This window comes from Pseudopodoces humilis, chromosome 3 (assembly GCF_049639895.1).
Source record: "Pseudopodoces humilis isolate 2021_Gansu_Grassland_sample_001 chromosome 3, ASM4963989v1, whole genome shotgun sequence".
Taxonomy (NCBI): Eukaryota; Metazoa; Chordata; class Aves; order Passeriformes; family Paridae; genus Pseudopodoces; species Pseudopodoces humilis.
Genome location: NC_142202.1, coordinates 53,407,464 through 53,424,747, shown reverse-complemented (window position 1 = coordinate 53,424,747; position 17,284 = coordinate 53,407,464). Strand labels below are relative to the sequence as shown.

Here is a 17,284-nt window from a genome sequence, read left to right as displayed (position 1 = left end):
GGGCTCCACTTAGGAAGGAGCTGGACCTGAGAGTAGCTAGCTCTTTATCGGTATGTGGCTGATTTGAAAAATACAATAGTAATAGAAAAAAATCCAATTTGAAAACGTGTCATTAAGAATGTCCATTAAGAGTAGGAAAAGTAATAAGGAATAGCATGGAGATTGTTACCAGAAGTAAAAGCTGATTTATCAAGAATGCCCGTGTCTCACCTCAGAATAGCATTCAAGAGGTAGTGGGAGCTCTGGGAACCCAAGATGAAGCTGAAAAAGAATTGGGGAAGTCTCAGTCATGGAGAGTAACTGAAGAAAATTGTGACTGTTTACCTTAGAAAGCAGATGAGTCAGAGGAGAGGTGTGCTAAAACTGTATAAACCAGCAAATGGTAATGAGAAGGGAGATTGGGGTAAGTTTCTGTTTGCTTGTCTTAAAGCACTGAAGTGAGTGACTATTTAAAGAAATCAGAAGGTTGAAAATTCCAAAACTGATAAAAGGAAATTCTTGTTCAGATCTGTGATTAAAGTGTGAAAGTCAGTACAGCAGTACATTGTTGTGCTGAAGAGTTCAACAAGGTTTTTGAAAGGTTATTTTAATGGATATCAGAAATATTTGTAGCTGCCATAATCCATGTTAACCAGTTTTGGAGGGAATATTAGACTTAAGTTTTTAAGACATGCCACCAGGAATATCTTCATATTCTTGTGCTGGTTGTCCTTCCTTCTTAACATAAAGTGCTTGGTTAGTTGTGTAATTTATTAAGAGTTGTATGCAAGGTGTGAAATGACTTCTGAATCTCAGTAACAAGCTAGAGAGCACCCAGTGTGGGTGGCGCCTGAATTCAGAGCATCTCTAGGTCTCTTTTCAGGCATTGAAACAGATTAACCCAGTTAAGGGTTGTTCCCAGCATCTCTTGAAGTCACCAAGATCTGTGGCTAAATAGATGTTTTCAGGGATGGGATTCCAGAAATGCAACGAGGTCAGGAACTGATGTGATTTTAAATTGGGTAGAAGGTGTTGAGTTGCCTTTTTTTGGTCATACGTGCATTACATGTATGAGTAAAAGATCTTTGTCTCTTAAAAAGGCCCTAAAGCAAGAGGGCTTTCTGCACTTGTGTTCTGGAGTTTGTTTCACTTACAGTGACTGGGAAGGCATGATGTAAGGAACTGTTGTCTTTGCCTGAAGTCTTCAGTTAAACAGTTAAACTGTTAAAGGAAATAATCAAACCTAAGCTAAGAAAATTATTGGTTTTGTTTGCCTGCAAAAGCTTATCTCATTGGGGCGGTTCCAGTGCTCATGGTTTTCATGGGTATGCATGCGAGTATGTGATGTGTATGTGAGTGCGTAGTGATGAGCAGTTCATGATTTTTGTCAAGTTTTTGCTTGGATTAAATTAGATTTGTCTGTATATGAATTTGATACTTGCAAGACATCAGTCAGTCAGTTCATGTAGTCTTGTCATTTCACCTGATAGTAACCTCCCCGGGAACTGTACCTACAGTCTTACATTCAGCTCAGGGCTGGTGTAGTTATTCTCTTGAGTTGTGCTTCTTTATAGGTGACATGATATTTTAGGATAATTCAAAATATTCCAAACAATAATTAATGATGTTGTATACAGATTTCAAAGGTATTTTATTTGAAAATACCTTGGAAATCAAATCCTCCTGAGAAGTGAAAGCTAAATATGCAAAAAAAAAAAAAAAACCCCAAACCTAATTTCTGTTTAATTGCCAGAAGATAAGGTAATTCCAAAATGTTAATGGAAAACGCTGATATTTGGCCTTCAAATGGCAAGCATTATGCAAACCTGCTGATTGGAATCAGTGAAATGGTGTGGAAAAAACCTTCCCTACTTGAGAGTTTAGGGAAATCAATGCCTAATAAATTGTGCATATGCCTATGCAGTAATAATAACAGAATTTTAGAAAGATTAAGAAGGCTGGCATGATTTCTGTTAAAATAGCGTTAACTAACTGGGTCATAAATGCAAATAAGATTATTAACTCTAGATGACTGGCTTATGGTTACAGTATCTCAGCTATTGGGTTTTTGTGGCATTAACAACAGACTCCCCATTGCATGAGTCCTCATCACATGGTTTTATTTTTAGTACTGATAAATCTAATATTTCAAGATCCTGGGAAGCTGGGCACTGAAGGTTTCTCAGTAGCTGCCTCTTCTGCACTCCCTTACTCTGCAGTGAGACACTGCCCAGGGCTCCCTGAATTGTACTCGGTGCCACTCAACAAAGGCATCAGGTCTGGCAAATGGTGCGTTAGGAGCAAAATCATTCTTCTTGTACTGAGTTTGGGATTTGGTGGTTCATGCAGTGTCAAGGTGGTTGGGAGCGTGGCTGCAGGCCAGGCAGAATGCCCTGCCATGGCTCATACCAAGCAGAGGTTGGGTGTGAGCATCATGGATACTTGGGCACATTTTTTTCGGCATTTTCTACAGAAGTGTTCTTTGAAGGAATTACGTTATAGAAATGATGGCAAAGCTGGATATAACTGCAAGGATGTGGTTGGTGCTGACATGGAGGTTTGCTGAAATACTTCTGGCTGGCAGGCTGAGAGGGCAAAGCAGGAGGAGGCAGTGGTTGCCATGAGCTGCATGTCCAGCTTCCAACTGAAGCTCTGGGACAGTGGTTGATGGAGGAAGCTAGTAGATGAGGGCTGTGGCTGCGGGATCTGTGAACTCCACCATTTGGGGATGCTTAGCTGGAGCCTTCTTAGCTCAGCTTCATCTCCTGCCCTGTGCTAGCTGAGCTTGATCATGAGGCAACTTTCTGGGGCTCCTTCACTCCTGCATCTGATTGTTGTGGTACTTGAAGGTTGCTGTAAGTATCCTTGAGTCCAACACAGTACGCTTTGGTACTGCATAAAGAACTTGGTGAAAATCACTCTCTGTTTGGTCTAGGGTCCTAGTGTTGTTTCAGTGCTTTTGATCTGTGACTCTAGCACTCCATCTCCCTGTTTTTGGAGAGAGGGAGGTCGCCTGATTTCTCTGTTATGATATGATGCACTCAGAACCACCCATACAATTAGTCTTCCTCCCAAGACCACTAGCTGCTTGATATGAACAAACAGTTTACAAGTAGAGCTGTTTGATCATCATGGTAGTGATGTCACTGCTGTAGTTATTAAAGGTTTCTGAGAAAGTTAATGTTTCCTGGGCTGTTTCACTCGGTTGCTCTGTAGGAAACGTTGTTCTCTGGAAATGTAAGCAGACTAATGTTTCCAAGTATAACAAGAGCACATACAGACCAAAACTTACTGGAATGATTGCAGCTGGCAGATCATCTAGACAGCCATCCCCTATACCTCCAGCCTAAGGACAGACAAAAAAATGTCATTTAATCATAGTTATAGAATGACACAGATCATTCCTCTTTACCCTCTTGCATAGTATAGGACTGTTCATAGAATAGGACTGTTCTATATGCTGTACAGAGTAGGACTTTATCAGATATTTATCTTGAAATAATATGTCTTTAGTACATATATGTGCAACACTTCAGCACTGAAATGAGCTTTAAAGTGATAGGCTTCTGTAAAAACATTAGAGAATTATTTTATGTTCATTAATAAACCACAGTTATTTTTCTTAACTCTCAGTTAATGAATAAAAAAAGCAGTGTTCTAATAACAGAGGCACTGAACTGAAATAATCACGTCAGTTAAAAAAAAATACCCTGCAATATACCTTTTTACAATATGTGAAAATTTGTATGAAGTGTTTCCAAAGGTTGGCTTCATTCCACCTTTTCTTTTAGAAGACTGTTCAACTATTCCTTTCATTGCTGAAAGCTTTACTTGATACTTAACCTAAAATACAGTTTCCTGAATATCATCCTATTTCTTATAGTAACATTTAATATTATGCCTTCTTTGTTTTTTCATGTCATTCCAGTACTTGTTGACCCTTTGCATGTCTACTTTGCCAATATGCATTCTTTTATTTTATTATTTGCCTCTAATAAAATATCTCAAAACTTGAATTGCTTTCCATGCTTTAAAACTCTTTCAAGAAGGACAAAACTTACTTTAAAGTCTGTAAATCATGAAGAAATTAAAATCATGCATGGAACAAAGGCAAATATTTTCTCCAGTCTTGTCTGAAGTAATGCTGTGGGTGCTTGATAAGGGGTCAGTGTTTTCTGCTTTTGATTTTGAATTTATTGGACTGTGACAGTCAGAGACCTGCTGGCAATGCTCTTCCTAATGCACCCCAGGATGTCATTGGCCTTCTTGGACACCAGTACCCACTGCTGGCTCATGGACACTTGTGGTCCACCAGGAGCCCCAGGTCCTTCTCTGCAGAGCTGCTTCCCAGCAGGTCAGCCCCCAGCCTGTGCTGTGCCTGGGGCTGTTCTTCCCCAGGGGCAGGACCCTGCATTGCCTTTGCTGAGCTTCAGACAGTTCCTCTATGCTCCTTTCTCCAGTCCACCAAGGTCCCTCTGAAGAGCTCCTCAGCCCTCTGGGCTATCGGCCACTCCTGCCAGCTTTGTGTGTCAGTGAAATCTCCAAAGAGGCTTTGTCCAAGTCACTCACGAACAAGTTAAACAACACTGGGCCCAGTATTGAACCTTGGGGGACACCACTAGTGACAAGCCTCCAACTAGACCCTGTGCCACTAATTATGACCCTTACAATGTATTTTAAACAGTAACTATTCCATATGCTTGCTGACATGCAAGTGACTTCAGATAGAAAGCATCTGCTCATTTTGCCTGGTGAAATTTTCTTAAGGATTTTACTGAGAGGAAAAAAAAAGAACAGAAATGTTTGTACTTAATGCTTTTCCTTTCTCTTTTTTTGGGTGAAGCAAAGGATAAACTAGACTATAAAGCTTCCAGTAATGCTGTACATATAAACTAGCTGGATCATGCTCTTGGATACAGATCAGACAACTTCCATCTCTAGTCTGTGGTTCATAAATCAGTTGGGTTGTTAAAGCTTGAGTGTTGTTGCTTGTTGGTCTCTGCAAGTCAGTTTTACCTCAGTTCCTTGAAACCTGCTTTCTGAACCACTGGTAATCAATACATTTGTTCATATTTACATTAGATGAGGTGTAATGTTGTCCTTAGTTAGATGTGTGTTACCTATCACCCTTACTGCCAGTGTCCGATAGTTTCATGATGACCCTTATATCCCATTGGGGTGCCCAGGGGTTATGTTCCCAACCTATAGTTTGCCCCTCTTGAGGCTAATACAGTAGTTTTAAAGTTCTGTAGAGCAAACCTTCCCTGCAGAGCTTCCCTAGCCTAGTTTTTGCTTTGTCTTTAAGCCCAGAAACTCCAAAGTCTGTACTTGATCATAAGACATACAGTTCCAACGACATGAGGGTCAATTTTAGTTGAGACTTCTGTGTGCCACAGTGGTAAAAAACAACAGCAGTGATTTGTGCTTTCTGGGGTTGACCACTTTGCCTGTTACTATCCTTCTGTCCAAGTAACTAATTCAACCCTGTATTTATATCTCCCTTGTGTTCTCTGGAAAGTCAGGCAAGTGAAATTATTGGTCACTTGGCCAACTGCATCGTGATACAGTTTTTATTTCATGGAGAAATAGCAAGTACAGATAAAACTTTTAAGAGAGGTTCGGTCTGAAAACAGTCTGTGCAGAATTGCAGGCCAGCCAAAGCAAGGATAGCATTTTCAGAATCTGCTATTTAGCATTTCTTAGGGTATGGCATTTCTTTATCTCGTATTCACATTGTCAGAAGTTTGTATCCTATTACTGCAAATTAAGTGGGCCAGTGTGTCTCCAGCCTGAATGAGAGCCTCCATGGGAGTAATATATGTTTGTATATAGTAACAAAATAATTCTTAGTAGGTACCTCTTGTCTTATTTATTCTAATATGCTAAGCTGAAAGTCTTTCATGTAAATACTGGGATTTTTACTTACTGTGTTGTTAATTTAGTTCTTGTCTTTATACCTTTCTGTCCTGAGAGGTGCAGGTGCTGAGTGGTTGTTCTGTCCTTTCTGCATTCCCTGTTTTACTGACTGCTCCCTCCCTTACATTGTCCTTCTTAGAAGTAGACAGTATTTCAATTTCCACTTGGTTTTCTATGTCCATCTCAGCAATTATACAGTCCCTTCAATAGCTGTCCTAAGTGCCACTAGCTGAACATTGTATGGGTGACCCCGCAGTGGCCACCCTACTTCAGGTGGTAGCCTTGTGCTGGAAGTCAAAGCAGGTGTCCTGCCTTTGCAAAATAACACGGTAGAATTTCCTCGATCACACAAAAGGATTAGGGGTGCACAGTCTCCATGAGTCACACAAAGACAGTCCAGCCAATCCAATAAATATTATATAAATGTTTTCTTTTCTCAGTATCTGTGACTAATTTGAGGTTGTTAATTTTCCTCAGGTGGACAAAAGTATTCTTTAATGGTGTGTAACTCACACAGAGGTCATATGCGTGGACTTGATGATTGGGATAAGAATAGTTGGATATTTCAGATAGCAAAATAGTGTCACTTCAGCAGTGAAGAGCCCAGTTGTACCATCTGTCTCGAATCCACCTTATAACTCAGCTTAATTACATTAGTGCACAGCTATTATCACCTGGGAGATCAAAATAGATTTGAAGAGCTGATCTGTGCTTCTGCTGAAGTTTGGATTATTTTTAGTTCCTTGTGTTTGAAAAAAATAATTAGGGTTGAAGTATTGTAGCTCTTGGAGAAATAATAATGTGTTTGGACAATACTCTCTGACACTCCTTGTGAATTTAAAGGTCTTTTCTGTTTACATTGCTGACAAAAATCAAGTTTTTCCTGTATCTCTTAGAGTGAAGTTCATCTCCTTAGAGAGGGCTTGTGCAAATTTTGTGCTGCAGTCAAGTTCTATCTAAGACTTGTTTGGTGGACCTTTACAGTGATTTTGGCTAAATCAGATTCAAGCTAAATTGTAGTCTGACCTGTAAAATCATGAAGAGAGTCGCTGATCAGCTTCTGATTATAAAATGTTCACCACAAATGCTAATGATGATATCCAGAAACCTGGAATAATGTTACTTAATTGTTGTGCTGTATGAGTTTGAATATCTGATGAGCAAAAAAATTATCTGTCACCTTGGTATATTTGAGATAGACAGTGTATTCGATATGGGCAGATCCTGTGTGTGGTCGTGAGACACCATTATTTTTCTGGCACTTCTCAGAATAGACTCCAGAGTCTAAGTGAGGAACTTGTGTTACCTCCTTCCTCTTGTTAACTAGCACAGGTTTATGTAACAGAATTTATGTTATATTTAAGAGTTATCTTTTAAAATTTCCTAGTAGAGTTTCTCTTCTTTCTTGAATAATTTTTGTGATTAATATGTGTATGTCAAGTTAAAAAATTATATTTCACTATTACATGAACACTTGATCAGGAATTTTTAGCTATCAAATTGGGAAGATTGAGTATAAGGGAGAGTGTGTCTGTCATGGTCAGTTTGCTGGTTTTTCCAGCAATACATTGCCCTGGAGGTATTCTGAACAAGATTCCATTTACAAGGTGGGAATATAGTACAGGAATTCCTAAGTAGCTGCTGTTAGAAAGTAGAGTAGAGCTATTTGATTCTGAGTTGGAATGATTTTCAGCAGTGTCTATTTTTAACCTGTCTCCTCTGTTTTGTTTTGTTGTTGGGTTTTTTTCTCTAATTTTGTTGGAGTTTTTTTAGGGGGTGATATTGGGTATTTTTTTTTTATGTAATCACTTGGTGCTCCTTCAGTTTGGATATTTTTAAAAGGAAGAGAGTCAAGAAAACCCACAGATTCTCTTACAAGGTTTCTATATCTTGCATCCAATATTTTTCTCTATTTTTAGCCAGGTTAAAAAAAGATAGTAAGTATTTTTAATATGCTTTATGATTGGGGTGTTTCGGTATGATTTTTTCTTCCCCATAATCTCTAACAAAGGTGTGCATGGACTCTGAATTCATATAGCACTGATTGGGCATTGGTGGATGTCAGTGAGTGTTATTTTTTTCTTAAAGCATGAGGTTCATTTAGAATGGGCTTCTCATACTCAGTCTAGAAGGGAATGTAAATGTGGAGGTTTTTGAAATGGTCCTGATTTATACCATCTGTAATGTAATTTTGTCAGATGTTAGTTAAATGAGCATTAGGCTCATGTACTTTTAAGTTAATGTATACTAAATACCAGAGATTTTAAATCTACTGCTTTTTTTTTTTTTTTTTCTTGTGGGAAAATACTCCACTGTAGATGCTCAAACCCAAGGAACTTCCAGCTCAGCAGAGTTATTGCATGTGTCTTATTTTAACAGGAATGAACCTTTCCTAAGGGTTCTCATCAGTGATTTTCTAGAAAGAGGAGGAACTATATTGTTCCTGGTATTTTGATCTTATAGCAAAATGGTTGTTCATCTTTAGCTAGAATAGTTGTCTTTGCTTTCTTTATTATGGTGTTTTATCTGTATGGGAACTACAATGAAGTGAAGCCTTTTTCTTACAAAGGAAGGAGATGAAAGTACTATTTTATCCTTTGCTGATCTTTACCAACATTCAGCTTTGATTTATTTTTATTTCACTTGGACTTGCCCTTGCGTTTATAGGGAGTATGTATGGGCAATTAAACAGACATATCTTGCAGCCTAAGTACAGGATGACCATTGACAAGAGACAGTGGTAGTAATGTGCATCCTATAAAGGAATTTGCCTCAATGGAGCTGAGTGTGGCATAACTTCAAAATTATTTTCCTGTGGAAACAGCTGTCTTTTCTGTGAAAGAGCTTTTGGGACTTGAGAATACTTGTGAAGGGAAGGAAGTCAAAAGGACACCACAGATCTTCTCACTGTCACACTGTTGTCTGCAAGATGGGAGAAGAGCAGACCTCTGCCAATTTCCCTTCCAAGAACATAATAGTGTGCAACTATCTTGTGCATATGGGTGACTAAATCTTAATTTTTCATGCCTTAATTATTTTCTTTCACATTATAACCGGCTATTTTCTTTAATGGCCTTTGAAGGAATAGTTAACAGACTTACTTAACTGAAAACATGTAGCTGGATACCAACATCTTCTCATCCATGTTAGATTCATATCACCTGTTATTTTTCTCACATGCAGCTTTCTGTTCTGGCCTGTCAAATTTGCTGCCCAAACATATGGATAGGATATACTTCGGATGATGCTAATTTCTCTTGGTGTGGGTTGTTTTTAATATCCCCACAGAGAACTGTGGCTCTCTGAAGTCACAATTAAATATGGTAAGTCCAAAGTGAAAAGTGTAATTCCTTTAGAACTGTGAGCCACTTCATTCATTCTTGTTTGGTACCTATGAGGAGTCTTTGGCATATTTTTCTCTAAAGTAGGCAATAATGTAACACATTTTGTGTTCTGTGAACAAATAAAATGGTTATGTGGCAAATCCTTGGGACTAATAGCCATTGAAGAGAGTGTATTTCTAGAAATGAAGTGTATCACTTAGGGAACGTAAGGAGACTTGTAAAGCTTTAGAGCCTTTCTGAGTCCTCATTTTGGCAGTTTACTGTCAAGGCCCCTAAATGTATTCAGTGAGATGTTGACAGTCTAGGTATTTTTAAGACAGCATCTTACACTAAAGACATTCCTTCCTCAAAGCAGTTCTCAAAATATTTTATTTTGCCATTTGTCAAAATCATTTCCTCAAGCTTTTAAAGATCAGACTGGTATCCATTGGGGATTGGATGCTAACCGTATGATACCTTTCAAAAATAGGTACATGTGGTGGGTTGGATGCCAACCTGAAGATACCTTTTAAAAATAGGTATGTTTGTCATTCATCTGCAAAGTAAATACACAAAACTTGCTGGGGAGCATCAACATTCTTCCCAGTGAGTGAGCAACTGCACTGTTACTTGCAGAGGCTACCAGCCACTCACAGAGCTCACACAGAATGAGTAACCTCTGGGAGAATGAATGCTTCCCCTGCATGTACTCAGAGGGTTGCTGCTGTTGTCCAGCTCCTACCTGGACATTTCTCTTTCTGCAGCTGCACAGGTGATCTGAGTCTTTGTCAGCCTGGTGTGTACCCTGAGCATTATGAAAACAAACACCAAGGAGAAAGGGGAGAAAAAATTAGAGCAAGTGCATCCAGAAAAACTGCACAGAGCTTCTAATGTATCCCTACATCGTACTTTACTTCAGGTTAAAAACCTGAGGTGTTTGAGTTGGAATTTGCAATAGAATTTCACATGAAAGCCACAGAGAAGTCCGTGGTCAGAGGAAGGTACAGGTCTGGACCCGGTCCTTTCATCTTCATTAAGGTCAGCACTTTCTTGCTGGTCCAGCCTTACCTCGGATTTAATTTAGGACAAGGCTAAGTCTTCAGGTGACATGCTTAGCTTATTGACAATGTTATACCATGAAATCAGATTGTAAGCTTAAAAAAATTTAAAAAAAAATAAAAAAATAAAAAAAATTGAAACTCCTTTTCAAAGAGCAGAACAAATGAGATGACAGCAGGTGCAGAATAATACACTTGTTTCAATGAAAATGTAGGATCCTGGGATAAAGGATGTACGAGTGTCAGTGGAAAGTTGTGCCGGTGGCACCAGCCAAACCCCCGGGGGCTGTGAGCAGGTGCCGTGCCCTCGGTGGAGGGCACCACTGACCAAAGCTTATCCCAAGGCAGGGATAGGGATATTACATGACCTCTGTTCCTCAGATACCTGGAGGCTGCTTCAGCCCTTCTAGGGGGATAGCTCACTTTCATTGTTTAGACTAGAGAAGCACGAAGAATTTGGGTGGTGGTTTCTGTCTCCCAGAACTCATTTGCCGTTCCTCTACTCCCTCTGTAATCTGCAGCCCCTATTGCGAGTTGGCAGTTTTTCTCAAGAAACATAGATGCCATTATAGATTTGCCATTCTTTAGCTGCAACACAATGTTTGTTATTAATAGTAGTAGTTTCTTCTTAGTAATAATAATTCTTTGATGGGTATCATACCTAGAAAAGTGACAGCTCCATATGCAAATGAGGCACTTCCATCCAGTTGTAACGTCACTGGAAACAAAAAGTCAGAGCTCTGCAGGTGTGGGAGAGATAGGGAGTGTATCATCAGAGAATGCAATAGAAGACAAGGAGGATAGGAAAGATGGGTGTTGCCAACTCACTGTCTACTGCATCTGCTGCTTTTTTGTCTGGTGTTATTAGTAGGAGAAATGCTTGCTTGGTGCTCTTTGTGTGATTGAATTAGTTTGAATGGAGAGAATTATCCTGACATTATTGTAATGGCACGAAATAAAGGTCATAAGAGAAGGTGAAAGTAAGAACAATTGCTAACAATCTGCAGCATGAGAAATTAGGAGAGAGAAAACTCAGATAACCTTCATTTAAAAAATATTAGCATTTAAAAGACAGTTAAATGTTTCATTGAATTAAACATATGCAGAACCATTTAGAACTAAATATTGGTTAAGTATAGTGAGAAGCAATAACTCGTTAACTACAACTCTACTGCTTATTCTGGGCGCTTGTTCCAACTTTCAAATTATATTTTAGTTACAGAAACCCACTTCAGTTGACTAACTTCAGTTAGTTAACTAGTGAATGTACAAAGCTGGCACAGGTTCCTCTAGGATTAATGGGGATGTGTATTCCTGCACATACCCATGTTATATGTATGTAATGTATATACACTTGTATATATGTGTAGCTGTATCTCTCTGTACAATGGAGGGAGGAGCACTGAAATACAGTAGCATGTAAAGATGGTCATTGTTTTCTTTGGTTCTTGTACATGTGTTCCATTCGTGCTCCCTACTGCACACACATTTTTCTTTGATAGATACACGCACAGATTTTTTCAGCTCTGTGTCCATTAATAAACTGTAATGTGTGCCAGTATGTTGCACCTACTTTATGCACGTATTTATCCATACTTTAACCATGAGTAAAGATCAATGTATTTATTAGGGAGTTGCATAACAGGACTACTTGATCAAGCAAATAGATGATGCTCTGTGATTCCAGGTAGGTTGTCCATTCCCTTTTGTCAAGGCTTTCTTTCAACCTTTATATGTTCCTTTAAAAAGTTGAGCACTTTCCTAAAAGCGTAGGATCAAAGGAAGCCTTTGGATAGACTGAGTCCTGTACTCTGCTACTGTAGGCAGTAGCCTAATCTCCTTCCTTATTCTGTCCTAGGGACAGTTAGGTCTTGTGCTGTCACTGCTTGGAGGGTGGACTTATTTCACTTACAATAGCATTAGAAATGTAGTATGATTTATCTGGGGAGGGAAAGGCCAGCCATTCCATATGGAGTTACAATGCATCACATCCTGTGCACCCTGCAAAGATGTCAGCTTGACTTGTAATTGCAGAAATGCTCATGCCAGATACAGGAACATGGCTCTTCAGGTGTTGCAGATCGTGCTGTAATCAAACATTGGCATGGAGTATTCTCTGCTCTCTGTTGCTGTGGCAGTCCACGTGCAAGCGCATCTCCATAGCATATGTGAAAATGAATGCTGGAGAAGACCTCTATCTTTAGAGCATATGCCTCTCCCCAGAAAAATGGATTGAGGATCAGAGATTTAAAAAAATGAGTCACTGTGACTCACTACGGTATATCCATAATAAAATCTATCTAAATTTGGTAAGAAGCTCTAGGAACTAATTGCCCTAGTTACTTACCCCTTTTATTTTTTTGTATATATTTCTCCCTTGCTTCTCTGGCAATTATGTACTGTATGTACAGAAATAAGATTTCACTAATGACGCTTGTGTGGTATTCTAGATTAAGGAGTTTCGCTCTTGCAAAACTGATTGGTGTCATATTTTCAATTATCTCCTTCAAAAACCATATTGAAATTAGGAATAACAAAAGCTCTCCAAATGCTTTGGATTTTAGTGGTCTTGTGTTATGTTAGAAAATGTGAAAAAAATATTAAAAGTGTCAATAGCATGTAGTATATTTAGATTACTAAACCTGGTTTCTGTTGGGAAGAGATCAGTTACTGTAAATCACACACTTGCTACTCCAAAACTGCAGTTACTCAAGATTTCTTGTCTAAAATCTTAAGTAGATAATAACATTGTTAGCAGCATTAAAGTATGCAATAAGTTCTTGGGTAGAGTTTAGCACATGTAGGATTAATTAAATTTAATTCCTAAACATCAAGTTGCCAGTTAAGCCAGAGATGTTGAAGGTCCTGAATGATTAACTTTTTAAACAATTTTTTCTACCACTATTCATTGTATAAAAAGGAGCTCAAAGAAAACACAAGACTGACTCAAAAGCTCACAGCTTTGTGGAAAGCATCTTGGTTAGGGGCAAATTGTTGGCCTTTACGTTGTACTTAATATCTCAGGCCAGATTTTATTCATGAGAGATCATATCCTGTTTGAGACAGTGTTTTAGAAGCTGATTAATACCTGTGGTACATTTTTTTTTAAGAGTAGAACGACCACAATTTGTATTTTTTATAGAATTAAAAAAACCCACAACCAACCAACAAATAAACAAAAATAATTAGACAATATAGAAAGGCTGTGTGGACCCCAGACATTCCAGAGACAACTTAATTTTGTGTACCAACATTCTCTCTCTTCTGAGTACAAGATAAAACAGTTCAGACCTTCAGTACCTGAGTGAAGATGCTAAGTAGAAAACAGAGGACCATAAAGGCAGAAGTAAAAATGAGTCCTGTGTGAGTTGAAGCTGTTAGTGAAAGTAATGATATCTTTGCATTTATGGGTTAGCAGTAAAATTCCTCTTTGTAGAGGGGTAATTCAAGCTTATGTGTTATTTAAGTGGGTTATCAATGGGACATGTTTTCATATACTTTACATTTGAGCCAACAGAAAAGCCAAAAGTCATCTTAATACTTAGGGCAATCCTTTTTTTATCTCTTCTTCAGTGTGTTAAGTGTCTAAAATGAAATTGGAAATACTCAAAGCAGTTGTGGACTCAGCACCTGAACTCAGATGTTAAGTGTAAATTACGGCAGTGTCTTTAAAATTACTTTGTAAAATAACATTTGCTCTGTGTTTAAATGAGTTGAATTTTCAAATTACAAATTTGCTTCCATATGAAGCTATTATCAGAAGGCATAGAAAAATCATTGTCCTGCTTTCATTTCTGATTATAGAGCAAGGAGTTTATTTCAGAAGTTACTAATTTGAATCTAATTGAGATGGATGGAGGCTCTAGTTAATCTTGTTTACATTCAAATGTACTCTTGGATGTTTTATCAAATCTAAACAAAAGACAGGTTTTATAGAATCTGAATTAAAATTTTGAAGTTTTAACAAGATTCCTATTTAAAATAGAAAAGAAACAAAACACAACAAAGTAACTGTTGTCACTTTGCCCATAATTACTATTATGAAGTCAACTTGTGTGTCTGATCTGTAAAATTGTGTGTTTATCTCAAATCTTTGCCAGACTAAACAGGGAAATTTTAAGTCAAGTAGTAGCATTTTTTATGGTGTTTGCTAAAGCATTCATGTTACTTGAACAACTAGTTCTCTTTTTTTTTTTTTCCCTAAATTTTGTCTAGAAATTTATTCTGGTATGATGGAGACTTCATTTGGTATGATCTGTGAAACATGAGTAGTGTCTAAGTGTTTAAAGATCAGTGTTTTAGTGGTGATAAGTACTTTCCACTCATTAATGGTCATCATTAGCCTTAGCAGCTCCCAGCTTTTAAAGATGAAGATTTTTTCAGTGTTATCTTTGAGTTTATCTTTACTTCTTTCATAATACTGTTAGGTATTGCTGGCAAGTAAACTCATGTCATTGTTGCATTTTGCCTCAGGATGAATGAAATTATGGCTCTGTGCATTGGATTTATACCAAAATGAAAACAAAATTTTGACAAATCTGTGCTACTTTTGTTTAGGTGGAAGGGACAGAGTGAAACCTCCAACCAAATGCATCTGCTTGCATTGCTATAATGGAATATTTTATTAACTGTTCTTCCAACCTGAGAATCCTTTTAAAAAGCTGAGTGTGATATAATCTATCTAGGGGCATTGTATAATTTGCCCAACTGGAAACAGGACTGGTGACTTAGAGTGCAGCTGCAAGGTTATATAAAGTAGAAGCCAGTGTTTTTCTGCAAAATCTCAAATGGGATTCTTCTGAGCTGTGTAACAACAGAGAGGTGTTTTCTCATATTTGCTTCTCCCCATAATCTTTGCATATGAATGAAGAAATGGTTTTCCTGTGGTTGTTTAAAGGTTCTAGGGCTGATGCTTCAGGCTGGTGAGCTCCACTGATTACAGTTTAACATTCTTAAGTTGTGACCTTGACACTCTGAATAAGTGTAGCACTCACTAAATAAGTGTAAGATCATCCTTCAGCTGTCAAGTTTAGGTTTAAGGTATGCATATTTATATCCTACTCCTGATTTCCTTGTGAAGCAGGAAGGGTCTGTCTACTTAGAGCTCATCTTAGGACTGGAATCTTTAGGAGGATCAGTCCATCTCTCTAAACAGCAAAACATATTTCAGGAAAATTTTGCCTTTGCTTTTAGATGATTAATTATCCATTTAGTTTTATGAAAAAGTGTCATTACAGCTGGATGTTTATTAAGTAGTTGAAATAACACTCTACTAATTGAGTATTTAATATATGTTTACTTTGTTTGCATACTCTAGTCTCAATAAAATAGCTGGGGGGGAATGTACTTGTGTATGAATGTAAGTGTCCCATATATATCTGCATGTTTTTGAAATAAAACTATTTGGGAAAAGAACTTTTTTAAGGAAAAGTCACTAACAGAAGGTAAATTGTTTTACTGCTAATTTTTGCTTCAGGCACTCGGATGACATGCTTTTTTCAGTTTTATACTGAGATCTCGAGACATACTGTGTTTGTTAAATTGGTATTAATTAAAAATGAGAAAGCAATTTGGTAGGTTTAGACTTGATTAGATTTTCCACAAAAGCTCAGATAGCTCTGTTGTGGAGAGAAGAATCCAAAGCTGCTTTGTATTCCTTCTGCACTCAGTAGCAAAGCAACTTTCCTATGAAATTTCTATTTTTTAATAATTTGAGACTCTCAGGTTGTTTTGAATCTGAGTATTTGAATTGTGTGCAGAGCATGCCACTTTATTTGAAGTCAGCAAGAGGTAATGATTTGACAAAGATTCTGACAGTCTCTGGGATTACATTGGGGGAATCATTTGAGGGACTGTTGGATAATCTGTGCAGGGCTTCCTGTTTGCAGCTTCTATAATGGAGTCCTGTGCTCCAGTGTTCCCTGTGATTTTACTGAAAGTGCTCAGTGCCTTCCAAAAAGGCCTGACGGTGAGAGATTGTGCATTTCCTGACAACCATGACAAAATGATACCAGCTGTTCTCAAGAGGCGCCTAATGCTGGGCTGAAAATTGCTATTTTGTGCATCTTTACGGTTTAAATGTGATGATATTTATTTGGCAGTGTTGTTTTACTGGTTCTTGTTAAATAGCTGTTAGCCCAACATGCAGTTTCAGTAATGCTGTTTTTGTTTGTAATCTTCTAAGGTTGTGCTGGTGAGATGGAATGAACCATTCCAGAAATTAGCAACCTGCGATGCAGATGGAGGAATATTTGTTTGGATACAATATGAAGGCAGATGGTCTGTGGAGCTTGTGAACGATCGTGGGGCACAGGTTGGTATGCATGTTTTCTTTGCAGTCAAGAGTGATCAGGTCCTTAGAGGCCAAATGAAGAGGACAAGGAATGGTACTTTATACCTTTCAAAAAGCACAGGAGAAAACAAAACATTTCTTTATTGAAAGGAATATGCAAGAATTGTCACAAAGACACCTGGCAAGCACAGTGCTTTCTCCAGTAGGCCTGACAGCAGAGCTTCAGCTGGGCTAATATTTGGCCTATCTCATTCTGTGCACTGCTGCCTTTTATTAAAATAGTAAGAAAGTCCTATGTGGCCCATATATATATATTTTCTTGTCTTTGATATGTTAAGGTAAGCGACTTTACATGGAGCCATGATGGAACTCAGGCACTTATCTCCTATAGAGATGGATTTGTGCTGGTCGGTTCAGTCAGCGGACAAAGACACTGGTCTTCAGAAATAAACTTGGAGAGTCAGATCACCTGTGGCATATGGACTCCAGATGACCAACAGGTAATGAAAATGGGGCATTTAGGGGTGTCAGTTGGGTTGCATGGGTATGCTATAGAATACACCTCTTAAAAAGTTGCCAAGTGAAATGGTCACTTGGTAAGATCAGTTTCCATCAAAACTGCTGCTCCCACTGATAATGAAAATTGAATTAATCCTGTTGTGCTTATTAGGTGAATATAATAGTGCAGCAAGTTTCCTGTCATCACTTTCCACCCT

The 17,284-nt window shown here is 38.2% G+C and overlaps 1 protein-coding gene across 6 annotated transcripts in view; it reads left to right on the top strand.

Annotated features, from left to right (window-relative positions):
• The window catches only part of TULP4 (TUB like protein 4), a 149,073-nt gene that overhangs the window by 84,198 nt on the left and 47,591 nt on the right, over positions 1-17,284 (top strand). For all 6 annotated transcript variants that reach the window (XM_088052776.1, XM_014263502.2, XM_005518430.3 and 3 more), the window contains exons 3-4: positions 16,461-16,589; positions 16,907-17,068. In XM_088052776.1, coding sequence (XP_087908902.1) covers positions 16,461-16,589; positions 16,907-17,068 — 291 coding nt within the window. The remainder of the gene's footprint in view (positions 1-16,460; positions 16,590-16,906; positions 17,069-17,284) is intronic.